At 36.9% G+C, this 21,230-nt stretch overlaps 2 protein-coding genes across 3 annotated transcripts; one reads left to right on the top strand and one right to left on the bottom strand.

Annotated features, from left to right (window-relative positions):
• Window positions 1–634: 634 nt before the first annotated feature.
• LOC125231065 (TBC1 domain family member 23) lies at window positions 635–3,281 on the bottom strand. Its single transcript, XM_048136411.1, has 2 exons — window positions 3,096–3,281; window positions 635–2,842 (listed from the first exon to the last, which is right to left on the bottom strand). Exons 1-2 carry the CDS (start codon window positions 3,116–3,118, stop codon window positions 838–840), a joined length of 2,028 nt encoding a protein of 675 aa, XP_047992368.1. The 5' UTR covers window positions 3,119–3,281; the 3' UTR covers window positions 635–837.
• A 404-nt stretch (window positions 3,282–3,685) lies between these two features.
• Window positions 3,686–16,755, top strand: LOC125231152 (UDP-galactose transporter senju). Of its 2 annotated transcripts, XM_048136517.1 has the most exons (5): window positions 3,686–3,867; window positions 4,085–4,208; window positions 6,143–6,148; window positions 12,766–12,949; window positions 13,455–16,755. In XM_048136517.1, exons 1-5 carry the CDS (start codon window positions 3,786–3,788, stop codon window positions 14,094–14,096), a joined length of 1,038 nt encoding a protein of 345 aa, XP_047992474.1. In that variant the 5' UTR covers window positions 3,686–3,785; the 3' UTR covers window positions 14,097–16,755. The 2 variants fall into 2 exon arrangements, with proteins under 2 accessions (XP_047992474.1, XP_047992480.1); XM_048136523.1 differs by lacking the exon at window positions 6,143–6,148.
• Window positions 16,756–21,230: the final 4,475 nt, after the last annotated feature.

Consider the following 21,230-nt stretch of genomic DNA (forward strand, 5'->3'; position numbering starts at 1 on the left):
GTTGATGTTTAGTTCTGAACTAGGAACCTAATTATTAGCACTAAGCACTAAATCTAGATATAATATTCAATACCTAGGTATAAGTAACTTAGCTAATATGCATCAGAACATACAGGTAGTAAGATATTAATTAACATCAAATATGTATGTGCAAAGAAAAGCAAAGTGAATCTATTAACATGTAATCACAAAAACATTTTTTCCCCTCACTAGCTCGGAAACACGTGTTTTGTCCTTTAATACCAGCGGGCAAAAACGCATTTTATCCACTAGTGGGTAAAGTAATTTGACCTTGAATAAAGTCAAATTAACTGCTTTAAAATTGATAAAAGTAGGTGAATCTAGTAATAAAGATGATTTACCACCTGTGGAACTACTGGAAGCAGTGATAAACGCATTTTTTTGCGTTGTAGTTTCCTCGCTATAGTGAGGGGAAAAGTTTTGTGTTACACTCGGGTGCAAATGTATTTTACTTCTCGTGTGTTAAAAAACTCGCAAGTTCAGGATTCTATTCTCGAACCACTCGCTTCGCTCGTGGTTCAACTATAGAATCCTTTCACTTGCTCGTTTTTCAATTCCACACTCGGCGTTAAAATACAACTTTGCTCCCTTGTATAACAAATAACTATTAAATTGCTTTAACTCTCGCTGAGTAGCCTATCAAATGTTTACGAATACTTTTATAATTTTGTAAAATTAAAGATCCACGTCTAGATTTATCAACAAGTATAATTAATAATAATAAAGCTTATACTACACTAATTGGGTTCAAAGTCGAATACTGAGGCGAATTTATAGTACCTTTTGGAATCATTCTAGTTTCTACATTAAAATGGTTTATTTGTTGTCCAGCTGTTGCACTATCTGGTTGGAGACCACTTTAGTCGCCAGCGACGCGTTGGGTATCAAAAAACGATCCATATCCTTAATTAGCAAGTTATCTCCGTCGGGCACGCCGTACTTGAATGTGATCAGTTCTGGGTGCCGCTTTTTTGCCGTTATCTTCACTATGGTCGAGAGCGGCCTTCGAGACAACACCTTGTACATGCCCCGCTTGTTTGGAATGTCCCGCAGAACTATTAAATGTGTCTCGGTAACAACTAGGCAGGAGTCATACATGTAACCATTGAGTAGCACCTCTTGACACAAGAAATTGTCGACGACATTGTGCTCTTTTAGGAATGTGTTAAGATCCACGGTTTCTTCCAACATATCTGAGTCTGCCAGGTCCTTTCTGGAATCTGAACGAGAATCATCGTCTTCGTCATTAATACTGAACACTGGCGGAACATTACGGTATCTCTGCTCTTTCCTGTCGCTGGCGGAAACGTGCCATTCCCCAGTAGCCCCAGTAGCATTTGGATTCACAATATATTCTATCAACTTGCCTTTCACTTCTTGACTTTTAGCCTTCATCGCTGATGAAAGTTTGCTAAACAACTGTATGGCCGGTGCATTGTCTCTTGTGTTACTTTGGTGTGATTCAACTCCGTCATTGTTATTTTGCGGGGCACAGACTAAGCATGAGGCTGGATTGTGTTCTTCCAAGCAATCTGTCATGTGGGGACCGAAGTAGTCATGTATGGCTACAAATCCACCATCCAGCATTGAGATATATTTGGTATTCCTTTTTAAGAATGATGCTATAACCATGTGTGCATAGCTGTCCTCCTCTGTCCTACCAGAACCAACAAAACATAGATGTTCACCGGCTGCCAATGATCCAGCAGCCAACGCCTGTCGCTGGGCATTGAGTAAGCCTTGTACTGCAGTATTAAATGCATTTGGTTCTTGGAGCATGAGATTGCAATCTAAATGGAAGGCAGTAGACAAGTGCCCGGCATTGTACTGCTCTGCTGGCCGGCAATCAACCAAGAAGTACTTAACACTATCTATGTCTGATGCATCTACGGTGGCACTCTCTATTAGTTCATGGACCGCTACAGGAAGACAGAGGGCTTGAGAATAAAGTTTAGAGTTAATCTCGAGGCCATTTGTTGAAAACAAAACATCTAGGACATCATCTCGGAATGAAACTGGTGTTTTTAAGGAATAATAATGAGCTAATGAGCAAAAATCTGAAACATCAGGTGCTTCCAAATCAGCCGGCATTCTGCTCAGAGTTTCAATTATTTCAGATTTGTCTTCATTCTTCATTTGGAGCAGTTGTTCTCTAGAGTTTATTATCATTATTAAACAGAGAAAGAAAATGAAGAAGGGATCAGATCTCTGAAAGTACAAGTCCCACATGAAGAGAACAACATCCAAACTGCATGTTCCAGCAAAGAGAGACCTGAGCCACGGCAAGCAGTACTGCTCTGGAGTTATCCTCTTGGTGTCCAAGAACGAACACAGCTCTGGGTCATGATATTGTAGAACCAACCGCAGTATATGAAATGGTACACCATTTTTAGTACAGCCTTTTGGAATGTATAGGTTTATTACTTTTTCAAACAAATTGTATGTATCTGCCCTTGGTAATTTTAAACTCAACAATGGCAATAAAATTTCAATCCATCCATTATTAGACGTGTATTGAATGGATTTGGACTTGCAGTAAAATGTGATAATTGATTCAATGTCAGAAATGACTGAGAGTTTATCATCATCATCATTACCCAGACTTTTTACAAACTTCTTCACATCATCTCTCAGTTCGTTCTGATTGGTCAAATCAAAGATTTCATCGAAGAGCAACAGCTGGTTGCTAGCATCTTGGCAATTGAGACAGAGGAGCCAAACGTCAGGACGCAGGCTTTCTGGAATCTTTTTACCTTTTGTGAGCATGTTTATTTCGTGAGCAGAGCAACCATCGAGAAGCGCCGATTCCAGTTCAATCAACCTGAAAATGCCAATTAAATGCTTAATATTGACTCACTCACTACTTATCGCGTTATGGACGCGAGAAAGATAAGAAATGTCTTGCCATAAGTACAGTCCTACAATGTACATTTTAATCAATTAGGTCATACTTAATACACCAATAATTGAGGAAAAGATAAATGCTAGACATTTTTATTAGCATTAGCATCATAACAAGCATACAATCGTAACAATCTGGATAACACGACGACCAATTGCGTTCATTTATTTACCAAGTACTGTCGTCTTCTTCCATTGTCACAGACCCAAACCACTGTTAGTGTTTAACAACCACGGATGAATCGCGTACACCACACCAAATATAATATGAGTAGCGATGGTAAATCACATATCACTTTACTCATGAACAATTCATTTCATTTTCAGGAAATTTCAACAACAATAAAATCAATGCCATGTACATGACGTACATGACAGTACTAGCTGTCAGCTGAGAGTGCTGAGACCAACCTGTCAATGAAGGTTGAAAAACTCGGGTTATCACGGCTGTTAAAACAATGTCTAGAATGATGTCGAAAATGTCAGTGCCACATGTCACATGGGCTCAGTCCACATCATACTAAATTATTGTCTATAATAGTCGACTCATATTTTTATATATATAACATGTTTTAATTCTCCAATAAGAGGCTTTTTAGTAATGTTTTTGATACAGTTGAATAATTGTAAGTAAGTATATATTTATTCATCAATATAATTTTAAACAAACCATAATTATTAATCATAGTCTTCTTCAATTCGGACCACTGCTGGTATCCCATCTTGCTCAATTGTTTGTTTAGCTGTTTGTTTCGTTCGCGAGTTCGCGACTCGTTTCAGAAAAACCGATTTTAAAATAAATTGAAATTGAATTTTGTTTTATACTTAGTTACAGTGTGTGAACAGGAAGTGATGGACTTACAATGAAAGAACTCCAAAATCTATTCCCTAATAAAGAGGGATTTATTACATTTGCTCTGTACATAATATTATTTGTATTTCAAGGTAAGCTTTACAATTCACTATTCGTTACAGTAGGCAACTATTTTTCCTTATCAAAAACGTCTGGTTTAATGTACCATATCGTTATCGATTTGCTTACTTCCTCTCCTCGTTCCCGGAATTTGAATTTTATACCTATAGTACTAGTACTACAATAGGCCATTTTGGCATTGAGTATTATTTTTTGTTACATGAATTTTTGTTTTGTTTTACGTTTCAGGTGTGTTCGTGACTGCATCTAAGAACGCGCATGGAGGATATTCATATAATACGACTCTGGTGGTGTTTCTTACTGAGCTGTTAAAACTTGTGGCTTCCGCTACACTCTACTCATATAGACGAAAGTATGATTTATAATAATTTCATTTAAACTATTATATCAATAATAAGTAAATTCCTTTTATTACAAGACATTCATTGTGGAATAGTTGTTGTGGGTATTTACTCATTAAGTGTTAATATTGCTTAAATAAATATTAATATAACAACCTAATATAAATGGACTCTACTGTAATGTTTTGAAGGATTTTTCCTACAGTTTTTTTCTGTTGACTGGAACCTTAATATTCTATTTTTAAACCAAAGAGAATAAATTTGATTTTCCCAGTTACTGTTTCTCATCTCAACCTTTTTTCTATATCATGGGGCTTAAAGGAATAAATGCTATTTATTTGTGAAATGTCAAGTCAATCATTGAAATTCCTGTGCAATGATAATTATATTTATCAGAATTACACCTAGAAACTTATCTAAAGTAATTTTGTTTTATAATGACAAAATTTACAAATTACTATTATACCGAAAGCACCCATTTGAAGCATGTTTGTATGTAGTGCCAACAGGAATCCATATCTCATACAACAGGAGACCACCACCTAGTTTGTTATTGAAAATTCTTACAAGAATCCTTGCAATTGGGCTAGTTTATCAGTACATAAAAAGTATTTTAACACTTTCATTGCTAAGAACTCCACCGTGGAGTTTTAAACTATGTCCACATGCGACACGACTCCTGAGAGGAGTTCGTACTATATAATTATAGATGACTAAACGCCATGCTATCCTACTCCTCTAGCGAGTTCTTACGAAACTTACGATATTTCAGGGCTGTCACTTTACCTCGTTTTTTAGGATTAGAAAATTTCAGGGCTGTCACGTGCTTTTTTTTTTTTAATTAGAAAAAAAACAATTTAAAAGCTTGCATATTTTCCTCATTTTCTTCTACATAACGTTACCAATGGAATATTAAATCTTATTTGCTTAAATGTAAAAAAATATTTATTAGGTACTAAAACATCTGAACAAACAAACCGACTGCCAGAGGTCGGCAGGGGAGACCTAACTGAATGTACGTACAGGGTCGCGTTTTATAAAGTTATAATTTGCAATTTCGCTGTTTCCTTCTCTATCTAACACATTGGATAGAAAGAGACGCAAACAGTGACATTGTAAATTGTAACTTTATGAAACGGATGGATGTTTATACGTATTGTATACATCGCCGCCTGGTACCCATAACACAAGCCTTATTTTCCTTACCGTGGGATTTTATTTTTTATGTTCACTTTGCAAACTAAATGCATGCATGGCGAATTTTGTCCTTTGTGACAGCCCTGGACTCCCTAGAGGAATCGCTAGCATACGGCATAGAAATAAATGAACTCCACAGCGGAGTACTCAGCGTGTGGCGTTGTTTATTCATTGAGTTCATTGCGTGTGTGCGATTGGACTCCACGGGGGAGTCTTATATATATGTTTGTATTTACGCCAACATTCAGTGAAGGACTTTGATTTTGGCCTAGCAATGAAAGTGTTAATTCTCACCCACCTAGTAACTATATTTGTAATACTAAATCAATAGAATTAGACATCCATGCGGAAATTGGGCTTTGCGGTAATGCATGAAAGTCAACATGTTTCAGCTCCTTATGCCTCTTAGTGTGTCGAGTTCTATAATTTTTGGTGGTGGGTTGTTATATTTATATGCATATTTATTATTGAGGTAGGAGGGTGGGGACATTAATTGCAAGCATAGAGTATTTATATTATATTTTCCTATGCAATCTATATTATTATTATTATATTATATTATTTGATACACTAGCAGCTGATAGCTGATGTGTGTATATCACTGCACTTATTTTTAAGTTACTGTTAAATGTTTGTATAAAAATTGTATAAAAATAAATAATTATTTTAGAACTTTTATAAAGCTTCCTGTTAAATTCCATTAAATTTCATTTCTTTTCATGTGAAATTCCGTTTGGTGCCAATGAAGTGTATTGTAAGTAATGATTGATTAAACCATTTGGGTAGAATTTTTCGTTGTATTTTCATGCACAGGCCTTTATATACATACACTAAGTAATAGTAAATACATGTATTATGCAAAACTTTGGTTAGGGGGCGTCACTAACACAGATGATAGATAAACTGACTCAATGCATCAATACCTCATCAATACCATTTGTTTGTGAAAGTAATCTATGAAAGCTTGTCGAAAAATATTTTAGGCGTATAGTAGGGTTTGGGTAAAAAAAAAGGTAATCACAGTTTATATCCCGGTCAATATAAGTCTAAGTAGAGTTTGTGTTTTTGAACTTTACTTGCCGTACTTATGGGAATCCATGTTGGCACCTATCTTCTATATGAAAAGCTAAAAACTATGTTTCCGTACTAGCACATTACAAAAACTAAGTAACAAATTATTTGCTATTTCGCTTGTGGACAAAAATACGCACAATGACCCTATAAGGTACTCTAAGAGTTTCCGGTTTCCTCTAAGTGCTGCACTCTTACTGCTGAAAATATGTGATTATTTGATTACGTGAATATTTCTTTGTTTTGTAGTAGTATTTTTGTAGTGTAACATGTCAACTGCTTATTGCACACATTCACTTCAAGAGAGATGTGTTTATGCTTTTAATTAATATAATAGTTAGAATTTAATTTAAAACTGGTCCTCCTAATCTACATGCTTATGCTTCCCTAGCACTCATACTCAGATTAACATAATTCATTTATATGTTTCCTCTTAGCCATAGGAATTGCGTACATTGACCCGCCTATTCCTATCTCCACTGCAAGTGCATAATGGATATTTTGCTCGCGTGGTATCATTGACCGTCATCATGTCCCGTCAATGAGCAACGTGTGAGCGATAATAGTTATTTGTTATACAAGGGGGCAAAGTTGTATTTTAACGCCGAGTGTGGAATTGAAAAACGAGCAATTGAAAGGATTCTATAGAATCCTGAACTTGCGAGATTTTTAACACACGAGATGTAAAATACATTTGCACCCGAGTGTAACACAACACTTTTCCCCTCACTATAGCGAGGAAACTACAAAAATGCGTTTATCACTGCTTCTTAGTAGTTCCACAGGTGGTAAATCATCTTTATTACTAGATTCACCTACTTTTATAATTTTAAAGCAGTTAATTTGACTTTATTCAAGGTCAAATTACTTTACCCACTAGTGGATAAAATGCGTTTTTACCCACTGGTATTAAAGGACAAAACACGTGTTTCCGAGCTAGTGAGGGGAAAAGATAATTATAGGCATTTCAATGTACCTAATGTTCGTTTTAAGCGTCCTATCTTTGGGAATAACCCGTTTTCACACCGGAGCGATTTCGCATCCAATATAACCGCCAAACTGCAACATAGCAACGCCCCGAATATTTATTATTTTTATTAATGTACATAACTGGCATAAGTACTTAATCGTACGAGTAGATTAGCCGTCCCAACTTGCTATCAGCAATCACTGTAGCGAGTGCATGAAATTACAAATTAGATACGTAGGAATTAAACAACTTTGTGGTTGTAATGTAACGCACATCAAAATACGTTATCTGTGCCACAGATCAAATAATACTAGTACAGATACCTAATCCCATACTAAAAATGGGCGCCGTCCTAAGTATTCTAGACCTGTAGGCTAAATTTAATCCACACTCAAAGAGCTAGATGGCGCCAGTAGCCACGCGTGGCCAACAAAACTCTTATCAGTATCCTACGTCGAAATAGTCATCAAACTGCAACATCTTGCGACATCTGTTTTAGCTTTCACGCACTAAACCTATAACGTCACATGGACGTTTAAAGTCGAACATTACTAGATGGCGTTGCCGTGCGGCTTGTATGTGTGCTCGCCGCGTACGTATAATATACTCGCTCTGTCCGCAACACATGTAAGCGGAATTGAATGAACGAGATCCGCGGCGCCCCACCCCGCGCCCCACGCCCCGCGCCCCGCGACCACGGCGCCGGCGACCTTGAGTTGAGAGGCCCCAGCCCCCGACCAAAGGATGCATTGATTTGTTAAAATTTAAAGCACTCTAAAGCAGGCGCGTAGTTAATTAGAAATATGGAAATGAATATTATTATGTAAGAAATACATAAGTATAATAGCTAAGAATGTACATGTAGTAAACATAATGAACAAAATGTAAAGTACGTATTTGATAAAACATTTTCGAGAGTAATATTTTTATTCATAAAATTGTGCAAACACTGCAAACTTAATTTAAACTCCGAAACTATTTATTTTCTGAAACATGGTATGAAATGTTGTCATTACGTCCTTTTAAGTTAAAATATGCTTCCCGGTACCACAACATAGTGTAATTTAAAAATACAGATATAAAATTAATACTTCGCAAATAAATTACGACTATAAACACATAAAATTATTAAAACACCAAGACCAGACAATTTAAGCCTGGCGTCCACTAGGCGCGCCGATCGAGCCTTGGTAACCTTTGTTGAAAAATTTAGGTTTTTAGAAAAAAAAAACGTTTAAACTCTTTTTAAGTGCCAGTCTGAAAAAATATATTCAAAAATATAAAATACATAGTTATTTGTTATACAAGAGTGCAAAGTTGTATTTTAACGGCGAGTGTGGAATTGAAAAACGAGCAAGCGAAAGTATTCTATAGTTGAACCACGATACACAACAACATTTTCCCTCACTATAGCGAGGAAAGTACAACGCAAAAAACGCGTTTATCACTGCTTCCAGGAGTTCCACAGGTGGTAAAACATATCGTCATCACTAGATTCACTATATGACTATATTCAAGGTCAAATTACTTTATCCACTAGTGGGTTTTTACCTGCTGGTATTGAAGGACAAAACGCGTGTTTCCGACCTAGCGAGGGGAAAAATGCAAAAATGTAGTGTGTTTTGGTTTGGTTTGGTCGGGGGGAGGGGGGGGCTGATGTGGTTAATAAATAATTATATTTGTACAAAAATAATGTTTTAAAATGCTGTTGCGCTTCGCGCGACGCAAGTGCGGCGTCGCGTCGAGGTCTAGGCCCACTCCGCCGCAAATCGGCGACCGAGCGCGCATTCGTGTGCGTTCGGAAATCCTAGCCAGTCGGCAATCGTCGCGTCTCATACTTCCATATCGATAAGGTTTGATTTCGCATGCATCGCATCGGTCGTGCATGTAGCAAATGTCGGAAGGATTTCAAAGGCAAAAATCAAAGATGGCGGCTTCAATGTATGGGATATCGGTCCTACATCCGATATCGGATCGGATAATGTGAAAACGCACTAACGGTTAATGCTTAGGCCGTTTTCACATTATCCGATCCGATATCGGGTGTCAGATCGACATCCTACATCCGATAAACGCTTCCGATAGTGTCGGATGTACAGTCAACCAATTGGAACCCTAGGCCACTCTACAACCATGTCAAAATGACAAGCAGTAAGAGGTTTCTTACAATCTGATTTATAACGTTACTATGACATAGTTCTACAGTGGCCTAGGGTTCCAATTGGTTGACTGTAGGTCCGATAAAAAGCATTGTTCCAAATCAATGAAGTATGATTTTGTATCAAAAAGTATTTAAAAAATGTTTTATATTTAATAATTATAAGCACCATATTCCAAATATTATATTGTAAAATTAAAATAACGGCATAAAAAATACTCAAGAGTGTCAGGCAAAATAAATAATTTTACATTCAATTGTATCTACTAAAAGATGATAAAACTAGTATCCACAATTCGGACCGATGCATTACAAACTTTTTTTTTCAATGGAAATTGTTCAACTAATTTGAATTTCGATCATTGGCAGCTGTTTAATAGAAATAGACGACATTTTTGTCACGCACACTACTACAAACGTATACCTACATTATTAACGTACACAAACAAATATTATCGGCTGACAGCTGAATATTCTACGAACACGCGAGCGGGAGCGAGGCTGCGCGATTTTGGTGACGCAATCATAGACTAAAAAGTTAACCGCGCAGATGTGCCATTTTCATTGTTCCTACTAATGTGTTTCACCTCTAATAGATTTGCGAAATATATTTATTTCAATTTGGAAAATTATTAGGTAACTACTTACTACTTACTACTTTATGAATTATGTTACTATGTATAATATAAAAAAAAAAAAGTTAATTTGTTTATTGATTGGTAACAGTTATTGAGTAAAATTGTATTTTTAGCACGCTCACTTTTTGCTGTTTTCTTTGGCCTGGTCATGAAAAAAGAGAACAATGGATACCTACGCTTTGTCCAAAAAAACTGACCGCACTATATATATATTATTATATATAAGTATATATTTGTATTTTAAAAAAGAAGATAAATCTTCAAGAAAAGAGCGTACATCCATCTTAAAGGCCGGCAACGCACCTCCAACACCCCTGGTGTTTCGGGTGTCCATGGGCGGCAGTGATCGCTTACTTTGTATTTTTTAAGTTGTAAATAAATAAATAAATAATTTTGACAGGCGGAATATAATAATGTGTCACATCTGATGGTGGACTTACTACTCTACGCGTAAATTACCGCTTCGCGCACTCCGCGCATTTGTCAGCTTGTGCAGAGTTTTCGTCTGGCAACGTCGCCTATAGTACGTAGTACATATATCTCAATAAACGGAACGCACACAATCGCACCGTTTCGTTGGCAGTATACTGTAGATAGTGACAGCTCCATCTAGTGACAATATGCAATAAAATTTAGGTAGCTCGATACTGTCGCGCGCAGGTTGTTCACGTTGTTGCGTCATAGTCAGTAGCAATATATTACGTGATATTATTTCTTTGAAAATTTCTAAAATAATGCATTAAATTTGTGTTGTCATCGATGTTTGTATTTAATTTATAATGTACTTAATTTATGACGCTTCAAATACCTTTAAATCTATTTGATAAAAAAATAATAATCGTCAATCGTGACACTTAGCGCCATCTATGAGATCTATTTGGAAATAATTTTGCACTGTTCCGGATGAGACCCCATGTCTGTGCTAACTTGTTTTGAAATATGGATTTTCTAATACAATGTTGTTGCTGCTTTATTACCTATGTAATTTATGTAGTTCTTATCAGTAGACAATGTAGGTACTTTTGTAAAATTAGTCGTGCTTATTAAAGTCACATGGCCTTTAGTATTGTTTATCCCAATTCTTGTAACCCGAAGAAAATGTTCACCGAGACATGTAATGATGCTACACTCTATGCTACACTGACAGAACCCTACTTTATAAAATGCTTACAACCTATTCTATCAATTTACGTTATTTTATTAAAAAAAAAAAAAAGATCTCTCTGAGCTTACTCTACACATATGACCCATCCTATTAAACTTCCTTTATCTACATACATACATACATACATACAATCACGCCTGTATCCCATAAAGGGGTAGGCAGAACACATGAAACTACTAAAGCTTCAGTGCCACTCTTGGCAAATAAGGGGTTGAAAGAAAACGAAACTGTCACATTGCAGTGACAGGTTGCCAGCCTCTCGCCTACGCCACAATTTATTTGCTTGGCTATTGGCAGAATTCTAATAATATAGGTTAAGAATTTCACCACCCTCTTTCTTCCCGTGGGTGTCGTAGAAGGCGACTATGGGATATGGGTTAAATTGTGGCGTACGCGAGAGGCTGGCAACCTGTCACTGCAATGCCACAGTTTCGTTTTCTTTCAACCCCTTATTTGCCAAGAGTGGCACTGAAGCTTTAGTAATTTCATGTGCTCTGATGCCTACCCCTTTATGGGACACAGGCGTGATTGTATGTATGTATGATTGTATGTATCTATCTATATCTATACCAGCCTTAAAAGCGCCCGTCTTCGAACATAGGCCTCCTCTCCATTCCTCCAAGCCTGTCCATTGCCATCTGCCACCAGTTCTCGCCAGCTTGTGGCAGATGTCGTCTTTCCATCTCAGGGGTGGCTTGCCACTACCGCGGGTGTTAGCGGGCTTCCACTCCTTTACTTTTTCTCTAGACCTGTATCCCATATAGGTACCTACTTGAGATCAGCCTTCCTTGTCCTTTTCCACTTTGCACGATCCTGAGCTGTACTGGTGTCTAATTACACATGTATAGCTAAACACCAGTCTATATTAACCCCCTTATTCATAAACGTTCACTAAAGTCAAGCCGATAAAGTTCGTTTGCCCCTTTCCGACATATTGGTGTGATAGAAAGGGACAAACGAACTTTTCATCACACCGCACTTTAAATGTGCTATTGCACGCAGGCGGAGCGTGAGTTATAGAAAAATCGTTCTCCCAAGGGAATAATGAAATTTCTTGTACCGTACTTAACTTTTTTACATCTATTTACATATTTGTTACACTGCGAGTGTGATGAAAAACATTGTGTGTAACTCTGGGAGTATGAATATTACTAATATTACCTAACTCGAGTCTTTAAATCGCTGCGGCAAGCCGTCGCGATTTAACTTACTCTCGTTAGTAATATTCAGCTTCCTCCCCTTGTTGCACAATGTACTATTATCAGCTTGATAACTTTAGTGAACGTATATGAAAGTACGTTATACTACTTAGTAGGTATAACATGCCAGTTAATAGTACCTACTATACAATAAGATAACATTGTTACAGTGACAAGCCCCACATTTTCCGAGCAGTGGCCTTGAACTACAAGCTCCTGTTGTTGTACTTCATCCCCTCGCTACTGTACTGCTTCTACAACAACTTGGCCTTCGTGAACCTCTCGCACTACGACCCGACATCCTACTACATACTGCTGCAGTTCCGGGTCGTGCTCACTGCTATACTATTTCAGGTAGGTCACTATACCACCAAGTAGGTAAAATATCTACACGGGCTTGGACTGGGCCTGGGACTTGATATCTTCGTACTAGCGGCTGGAAGAAGCTACCGGCTAGACTCGAACGTTACGGTGACCTACAAGCCGCTGCTGCTAATATACTACTTCTACAACAACTTGGCCTTTGTGAACCTCTCTCTCCCACCATGGCCCAACCTACTGCTTACTATTACAGTTCGGGGTCGAGCTCACTGTTTCAAGTAACCAAGTAGGTAAATGTCTTTAGAAGCGTGAGCTGGGTATGGCGAATCGATTTGATACTTTCCTTTACAACTCTGGCTTGATGAAGCACAGACTCGAGTTATGGTAACAGATACTTGGACTATCGTCATTCATTAGTTTTATCATAGAATGGGTATATGCCGTCCTCTATAGGATGTATATAACTGATTATCTTAAACTAGCCAGCAACAGAGAAAGTAGGTATAGGTACTCAATACCGCCAATCCCTTGGTTTCAGTGTCTCTTCCAAAGGAAGCTGACATTAATGCAATGGGTCTCCCTTGGCATCCTGACCCTCGGCTGCATACTCAAGAACTTCGACGCCGCCTCCGTCCAGTCCAAGACCGCAGATGCCAGCCTCTGGTCGCACGTATTCAACATATACTTCCTATCCATCAACTTCCAGAACTTCTGCTCATGCCTAGCCGGCACTTACAACGAATACCTTCTCAAGAAACAAGGCGCCAGCGTAGACATATTCTTACAAAATGTATTCATGTATCTAGACTCCGTTATCTGTAATTTCTTCATACTTATGCTTAAAGGCGAACTAGGAACTGTCTTTGACGATTTCAGCTCGTTAGCGAATATTTTTGTGATACTTATTATTGTAAATAGTGCCGTTGTAGGTATAGTGACTAGCTTTTTCTTAAAGAATCTTAACTCTATATTGAAAACTTACGCCAGTGCGTTAGAACTGATTATAACAGCGGTAGTTTGTTATTTATTGTTTAATATTTTGATCACTTGGGGTACGGTGATATCTATATGTCTAGTCAGTATAGCGGTGGGAATGTATATGAAAAATCCAGTAAATAATGCGATTATAGATGAATCCGCAAAGGGTAAAGATCAGAAGCCCTTACTAGAGGAAGTTTGAACTGAATAGTAGTAAGCTATCGCTATCTACTATAACTTATAATTCTAAAAATGGTATAAAATTTAAAGAGTTGCCTCTCTCTTGTAGATCTTGATTGTTAAGTGTCACGCGAATTTAGCCGCAGCTTAAAATTAAATAAAAGCTAGTATAAAACTTTTTTATATACAAAATTCTACTCGCAATTACTTATTTCAAGAATGGCGATTTAAAGGCGGAGTGCTGCTATTGGCGGCGGGTTCATGTGTCTCTAAATGCAATGACAATATTGTACACCTTAATAGTAAGAGATAAGATCCACTTATTTTCTTTTTAATGAACGAACGTTTGTAGCATAAATTAATATTCTAATGCCTACTACCTGAGTTTTAGGATACATTACTAGCCGTAACAATCCTAGTAAGTAGGTAACTATTTGAGGTTGCTGTTCTCTTCCTGCATACATTGAATGTAATTTTCAGTGATGTTTATGTTATCGAGTAACGTGAAACGTACCTATGGTAGCCACACAGGAATCTCTGTCGCTGGAAACATTAGGACAGGCTGCGTCAGGTACACAGCCTCAATGGTTGCGTGAAACGTGGTGTGAACCACCGCTATAGAGACGGCCGAGGGCTGAGATCCACGTAGAACCGAAGTGCTCAAACGCAGGACAATAATAAATAGTTACTACCTTATTCATAAACGTATTCTATAAAGTTATCAAGCCGATAAAGTTCGTTTGTCCCTTTCCGACGTATTGGTGTGATAGAAAAGGACAAACGAACTTTATCGGCTTGATAACTTTAGAGCACGTTTATGATAGGGGGTAAGTGTCTAAAGGTGTTGGCCTAAGTGCGTTTATACATTATCCGATCCGATATCGGATGTAGGACCGATATCCCATACATTACAGGCGTCATCTTGGGTTTTTCCATAGAAATCCTTCCGACATCCGTTATCGGATCGGATAATGTGAAAACGGACTAACTCCGAGCACCGCGTAGGGCCTAAGACCTGAAGCATCCAGAAGGTCATGCTTCGTACTGTTGTATATAAGAGAGAAATCACGCTGTTTATCGAATATAAAGATGGGATGTATTATAAAACGCAGTTGCTATCAATTGCATTTTGATTATTATTATACTGTTTTTAATTTAAAACATTTTGGTTTAATAATTTAGTAGAACGAAGTTTTTGGAATAAGCTCCATGAAACAATACATTTTATGAAATAACATATGCATTTTATCTTAGTAAGTCTTTTTGCATTTTTCTATGCATGAAGTAATTTATAGCGATGGCCAAATTGATTTCAACTATATATGTACCTACAGTTTTAATACGTTGAAATCTACGCTGGGATCTGACATTTCTGACTATACCAGTAAGTAGCTGCAGTAAGCATAAAGTGTGTTGCCTGTGCTTTGAGTTCAAATTGGGGAATTTATTTTTATTAGTGAAAGATACAATAATAATTTTATTATTTGTTCATACGTGTGGTGATATTTTGTTATCTAAATCTTTAAAATATGCTTATTTATAAATATGAAATATTATGGTAATGTTTATGATGAAGAAATCATACTATTCGTTACTGGAAACCAAATAACTTAGGTATTAATTTTATTTAGGTGATAAAGTAATAATTAGTATCTAACCGTCTAAAGGAACCCACTGACTATTATTTTCCGGACGGCAAGGAGCTTGAGCTGCCACTGTTTAATTTTTACTCACTTTATTTAACTGTGGAATGAACTGTCGTGTTCGGTATTTCCAGACCGATACGACCTTCAAGAAAAGAGCGCACATACCCATCTTAAAGGCCGGCGACGCAGCTCCAACCCTTCTGGTGTTTAAGATATCCATGAACGCCAGTAATCGCTCACCATCAGGCGAACTTTACTTCCTATCGCATAAAAAAACTGACAGGCCGTTACCGTCTGGCGAAATGGTAGTCAGTGCAATGGCAGTGGTCTCATAAAAGTCATAGTTTGTATGATGGTTCGCAGGATAGATATTTTAGTTTTTAATTTTTGATAAATAGTTAATCATTTTACCAAATCTCAATACCAATAAGTATTTTTCTCGAATAGTCGTGAAAGTTTTATTTCGTTGTAATATTTAGAAAGGTGTGATTGTCTAAAAAATAGACATTTAATGGTGCTTATTGTAAAACGAAATAACTGTGTATGGTTCTATGCCATTGAAAACTTTTAAAAATAGGTAGGCATAGACTAATAATATATTATAGACAGCTAATCCTCGTGACATGTTTATAACCAAAATGCTGTTTAAATTGGACGGGTACGGATATAAGCGCTCAATAATACCTATGTATAACAAGTAGAAATTAGCTAATTTTTAGGGTTCCGTACCAAAAAGGTACGAAAGGAACCCTTATGGTGCGACTCTGTGCGTGTGCGTCTGTCCATCTGTCACATTTTTAAAATATCTCGAAAACTACTTATGCTATCTACTTGAAATTTGGAATAGTTATGAAGAGGATTTTTTATTTTATTTATTAATATTAATTATACAAAATGGCCAATACGAAAGGGGGGCAAATTGTAAATGTCAAGTGGGGTATCGTTAAAAAGAGCTCAAATTGTAGGTACATATCAAAACTATTTTTTATATATTTTTTTTTGTGGAAAAAAAAGAATTATGAAGGAAAATGTAAAAAAATACCGTCCTCCCCCCCCCCCCTCCCCCTTATATCGCGTTTTCACGTATCCTGATATAATGATTGTACGTGTATTTTTTAACAAAATAATAAAATTACCTGCTTTCAAATAGAGTCAATTTTATTATTCCATAAAAATCATCTTCCATACTAGGCCGATTCATCGCGTTTTTCCTGATATAATGAGGTCGGTTCAGGAGCGTCCTTGCGACATGTCGTAAGTCGTAAACTATTGATGTCTAAATTGTCGAATGGTCTTGATTTTATTTGGACGTTGTCTAACAATAACATTGTATATTAAAATATTATTTGTTATGTGGGAAATTGAGTCTTGAGGGATTTAGTCAAATCTGTAGAGTTCTATGAATAACATTTAGATGATTCAACTATTGAAAGTTTGTACCCCCTTTTGGAACCCTCGGTGAGCGAGTCCGACTCGCACTTGTTTTAGTTACAACCGATTTACACGACATTCAGCCGTCTATATGGTAATGGTAAGAGACGTCCGATTTACATGTCCGGTGGTGGCGTGGGAATGAGGAGGCACACTGACATTTTATCCCGCCAGGCGGCGCCTGTGCAAGTGCCTAGGGCATGTCACTGTCATTCATATGTGAGAGAGAGAGAAAAAATATGATCTGGCTCTCACGTATGAAATTCTTTATCTGTGCAATGGACTAATAAGGTGGCGCCATCTGTTGATTGTGCCTCCTCATTGGCAGCCAATAGGAATACGGCACTTTGAAATTAAGTATGATAAACTCTGGCCTACATTATAAATTATAACTTATTAGTTCAAATAATACTTGTGCCAGTACTAGAAATAGTTGTCAAACTTGTAGGTATAATATATGTTAGTGTATAGTTACAGAACACTTATTTATGTTATTTATTTGGAGATCCAACAGCTATGATATAAGGTGCAGCGGAGCAAATCCCGACTGGAGGGCAAATGTAACTGGTCCATTTTTTCCATGTTTTACAATGTTTGCATTATTATTATTAAACAGAGTGTCCGCCGGTTATATATGGTAGGCGTGTTCAGTGGATACATGTAGAACTCAACATCATAGTGTAATAATGGAAAAAATGGATCAGTTATAATTGCCCCCCAGTCGAGATTTGCCTCGCTGTACCTTAAGCCAATTACAGGAACTCATTGGTGGTATTTAATAGGGGTAATAAAATTATTATAAAACTGAAGCAATATTAAATATTACGTAGGTACAGTCAAGTGCAAAAATACTTACGTATCGATTTTATCCGCTCAAAAATATGTACCGAGACCTTATTCCGCCGACATAAAGTGCTATGGGATATATTTTTGATAAGTTGTACGCACCCATATTTTTACACTTGACTGTACTAACTTTGTGTGTATTATGTAGCCACCTTAGTCATTATGAGGCCTCAAGTACTTCTCTTTACAATATTACGTTAGAATGCATACCTAATGTCTATATGGAAAGACCGTCATGTAACAGTATATTAATGCAGAGGCCAAGAAGGCCCTCTGGACTAGCAATAAAAAAGCTTCATGATTTTTTTAATACCACGTCGATGGCAAACAGGTATACAGTCCGCCTGGTGGAAAGCGGTCACCGTAATCTATGGACGCCTGCAAATCAAGAGGTGTCACATGCGCGTTGCCGACCCATTAGAAACTTGTACACTCCTTTTTAGGGTTCCGTAGTCAACTTACAGTTTCGCCCTTATAGTTTCGCCATGTCTGTCTGTCCGTCCGTCCGTCCGCGGATAATCTCAGTGACCGTTAGCACTATAAAGCTGAAATTTGGTAACAATATGTAGGTATGTCAATCACGCCGACAAAGTAGTAAAATAAAAAGTGGAAAAAAATGTTTCGTTAGGGTTCCCCCCCTACATGTAAAGTGGGGACTGATTTTTTTTTTTCATTCCAACCCCAACGTGTGATATATTGTTGGATAGGTATTTAAAAATGAATAAGGGTTTACTAAAATCGTTTTTTTATAGTATTAATATTTTCGGAAATAATCGCTCCTAAAGGAAAAAAGTGTCCCCCCCCCTCTAACTTTTGAACCATATGTTTAAAAAATATGAAAAAAATCACAAAAGTAGAACTTTATAAAGACTTTCTAGGAAAATTGTTTTAAATTTGACAGGTTCAGTAGTTTTTGAGAAAAATACGGAAAACTACGGAACCCTACACTGAGCGTGGCCCGACACGCTCTTGGCCGGTTTTTGAAGATCTTTGCGACATTGTAACTTTATGTATTTAATTGTAATATTTATCGACTGGAGTAGTCGTAGTACTCTCCACATGTCTACTTTATGAAAGAAGACATCCATGTGTGTTTTTGCAATTTTGTGGCTTATTTTCAAAGACCTTTACAGGGGACAGCGGAATCATATTTTTTGATATACTAAATTGAACCTTATCACTGAGATAGAAAGGTGATCGTATCAGACTAGCGAAAACGGTCCACATGAGAGGACATTGTTTGGGCTGGTGTCCCTCTCGCACGTGTGGCCAGTGTTAATGAGGTTACCATAGTAGTAGTATTTTTATCTGTATATTACCTGACTTTATAACTTCTTATATAATTTTAGTGTTATATTCAAACTAGAGTTTCGATATATTTTAAAGAATTGGAAAATAATTATAATGTAATTATTTTGACGCATATAAATCAAAGATTTGTAAAATTAAAAAGTACTTTCACATGGGTAATAGTAGATTTGGTAGTAACATTGAAAATTGGCTGGTATCCCCAATGTATGACAGTGATGACGTCACTGAATAATGTTGACATTGTCAGTAAGTGCGAGAGGGACACCAGCCCAAACAATGCCCTCTCATGTGGACACACTTTTTGACCTAACTACTCATTCTGGTTTAACTCTAATTCTGTGCTTATTTTACATACATATTATATATATATATGTGTAACACAAAAGTATTTGAAACATAACGAAGAAGCATAGAATTAACTTTTGACTGTATTACAATTAATTATGTGATTTAAGTATGTGGTTCCTTTTGTTTGTTTATAATTAATAGCCTTTATGAAAATAAAATATCAAATACATACATTTTGTATTATTTATCAAGTACTTCGAAAGGGTGAACCCCTTTCTAGGGCTAATTCTAAATAAAAAGTGAAATGAATGGGTAAGCCAATCTTTAGGGCTATCAGATAAACGCGCGGCTTATCTGGTTAGCAGGCAGGCTTTGATGCAAAAGGCCCTTGGAGTTATTTTTCTGGGAAAGGGCTTTCCCTTTAGCGTAGGGATATATGGTGAGTTGGTGACCCTACGTTACCTGATTCAAGTTTTTAAGGCTCTCATACGCCACAGGTATGTGATAGAGTCCATATTTGCATACTTTGACACCCTATCTGCAACCCCTGCACTCTATCAACAAGGAGCAAACTGAAAATCAGCGCTGCAGCCCCCGTGCTGGAGCACAAAAAATATGAGCTTGATCCTTTTTGCTGACACACATAGTCTGTTTATTTTTTTTTATTGTTTGTTCTTACTGTTTATGTTGATGTGTGCAAATAAAATATTTTTTTTCATTCTGTCTGAAAAGGTGTTAATCTGTGCCAAAACATAAAAGCAACGATTTCTATAATATCATGGGGAACCAAAGGAGAAATCTACAAAACACATGTAACCGACGCGCATAATTTATTTCATACTTAAGTAAGTAATCATTAAATATAATTTCTTACATTATAAATTTTCTTGGGAGACAATTTGGGCTTCGTTGAGGCACATCACACTTCATATTTTGACAATGGAATTTTGGTCTTATTACATTGAATGTATATTCAATTTCTTTCTTATTTTGCTAACCCTTCAGCTGAATTTACACCTGCAAATGATTGCTGCCAGTTTTGAGACGCAACGACGGGTAAGTGAGTGGCAAATATCTGCATCTCTTTCTTGCATATATCCTTGTTTCAAAACTTGCAGCAACAACTTGCAGGTGTAAATTCAGTTTTAAACTGCAAAAGACGTCATTGCACTCATTGTTGAGCACCGTGACGTCTGTGTTCAGTTTTTTCAGTATTCCATTGCCATATTACAGGCGCCTATGAAAGAGAAATGACGTCTTTGGCGAGTTTGGCGTTTTCATCCGTTGCTAATATTATAAACCAGCAAAACTAGCATGTGCGTTTTAATGGCATTAAATCTAATTGATTTATTCATAAATTCCTCCATTATGGTCAGAGTGACCAAGCGCAGTATTTTAAATATTGCTTTATTCGTGACTGTTAGCGAACTGTTGACTAATATTCTGCAAATGCAAAACCGCTAAAACAATCACAAGAACACTGTTAGTAATTTGCGTAGAGTTGTAATGCCTAAAATCTAAATAACAACATTATATTTACCTAAGCACACTGCTGAACAACAAAAATCAAATAGTTAACTTCGATAATCGTTAATCCGTTACTTAAAAAGTTAACTTCGTTAATCGTTAAAAAG

The sequence above is a fragment of the Leguminivora glycinivorella genome, chromosome 1 (assembly GCF_023078275.1).
Source record: "Leguminivora glycinivorella isolate SPB_JAAS2020 chromosome 1, LegGlyc_1.1, whole genome shotgun sequence".
Taxonomy (NCBI): Eukaryota; Metazoa; Arthropoda; class Insecta; order Lepidoptera; family Tortricidae; genus Leguminivora; species Leguminivora glycinivorella.

Coding starts and splice junctions, on each gene's coding strand:
- LOC125231152 (XM_048136517.1), top strand. CDS start 3,786: ATGAAAGAACTCCAAAATCTATTCCCTAATAAAGAGGGATTTATTACA. Junction 3,868..4,084: donor AATATTATTTGTATTTCAAG/GTAAGCTTTACA, acceptor TTTACGTTTCAG/GTGTGTTCGTGACTGCATCT. Junction 12,950..13,454: donor TCACTGCTATACTATTTCAG/GTAGGTCACTAT, acceptor CCTTGGTTTCAG/TGTCTCTTCCAAAGGAAGCT.
- LOC125231065 (XM_048136411.1), bottom strand. CDS start 3,118: ATGGAAGAAGACGACAGTACTTG. Junction 2,843..3,095: donor GAAGAAGACGACAGTACTTG/GTAAATAAATGA, acceptor TGGCATTTTCAG/GTTGATTGAACTGGAATCGG.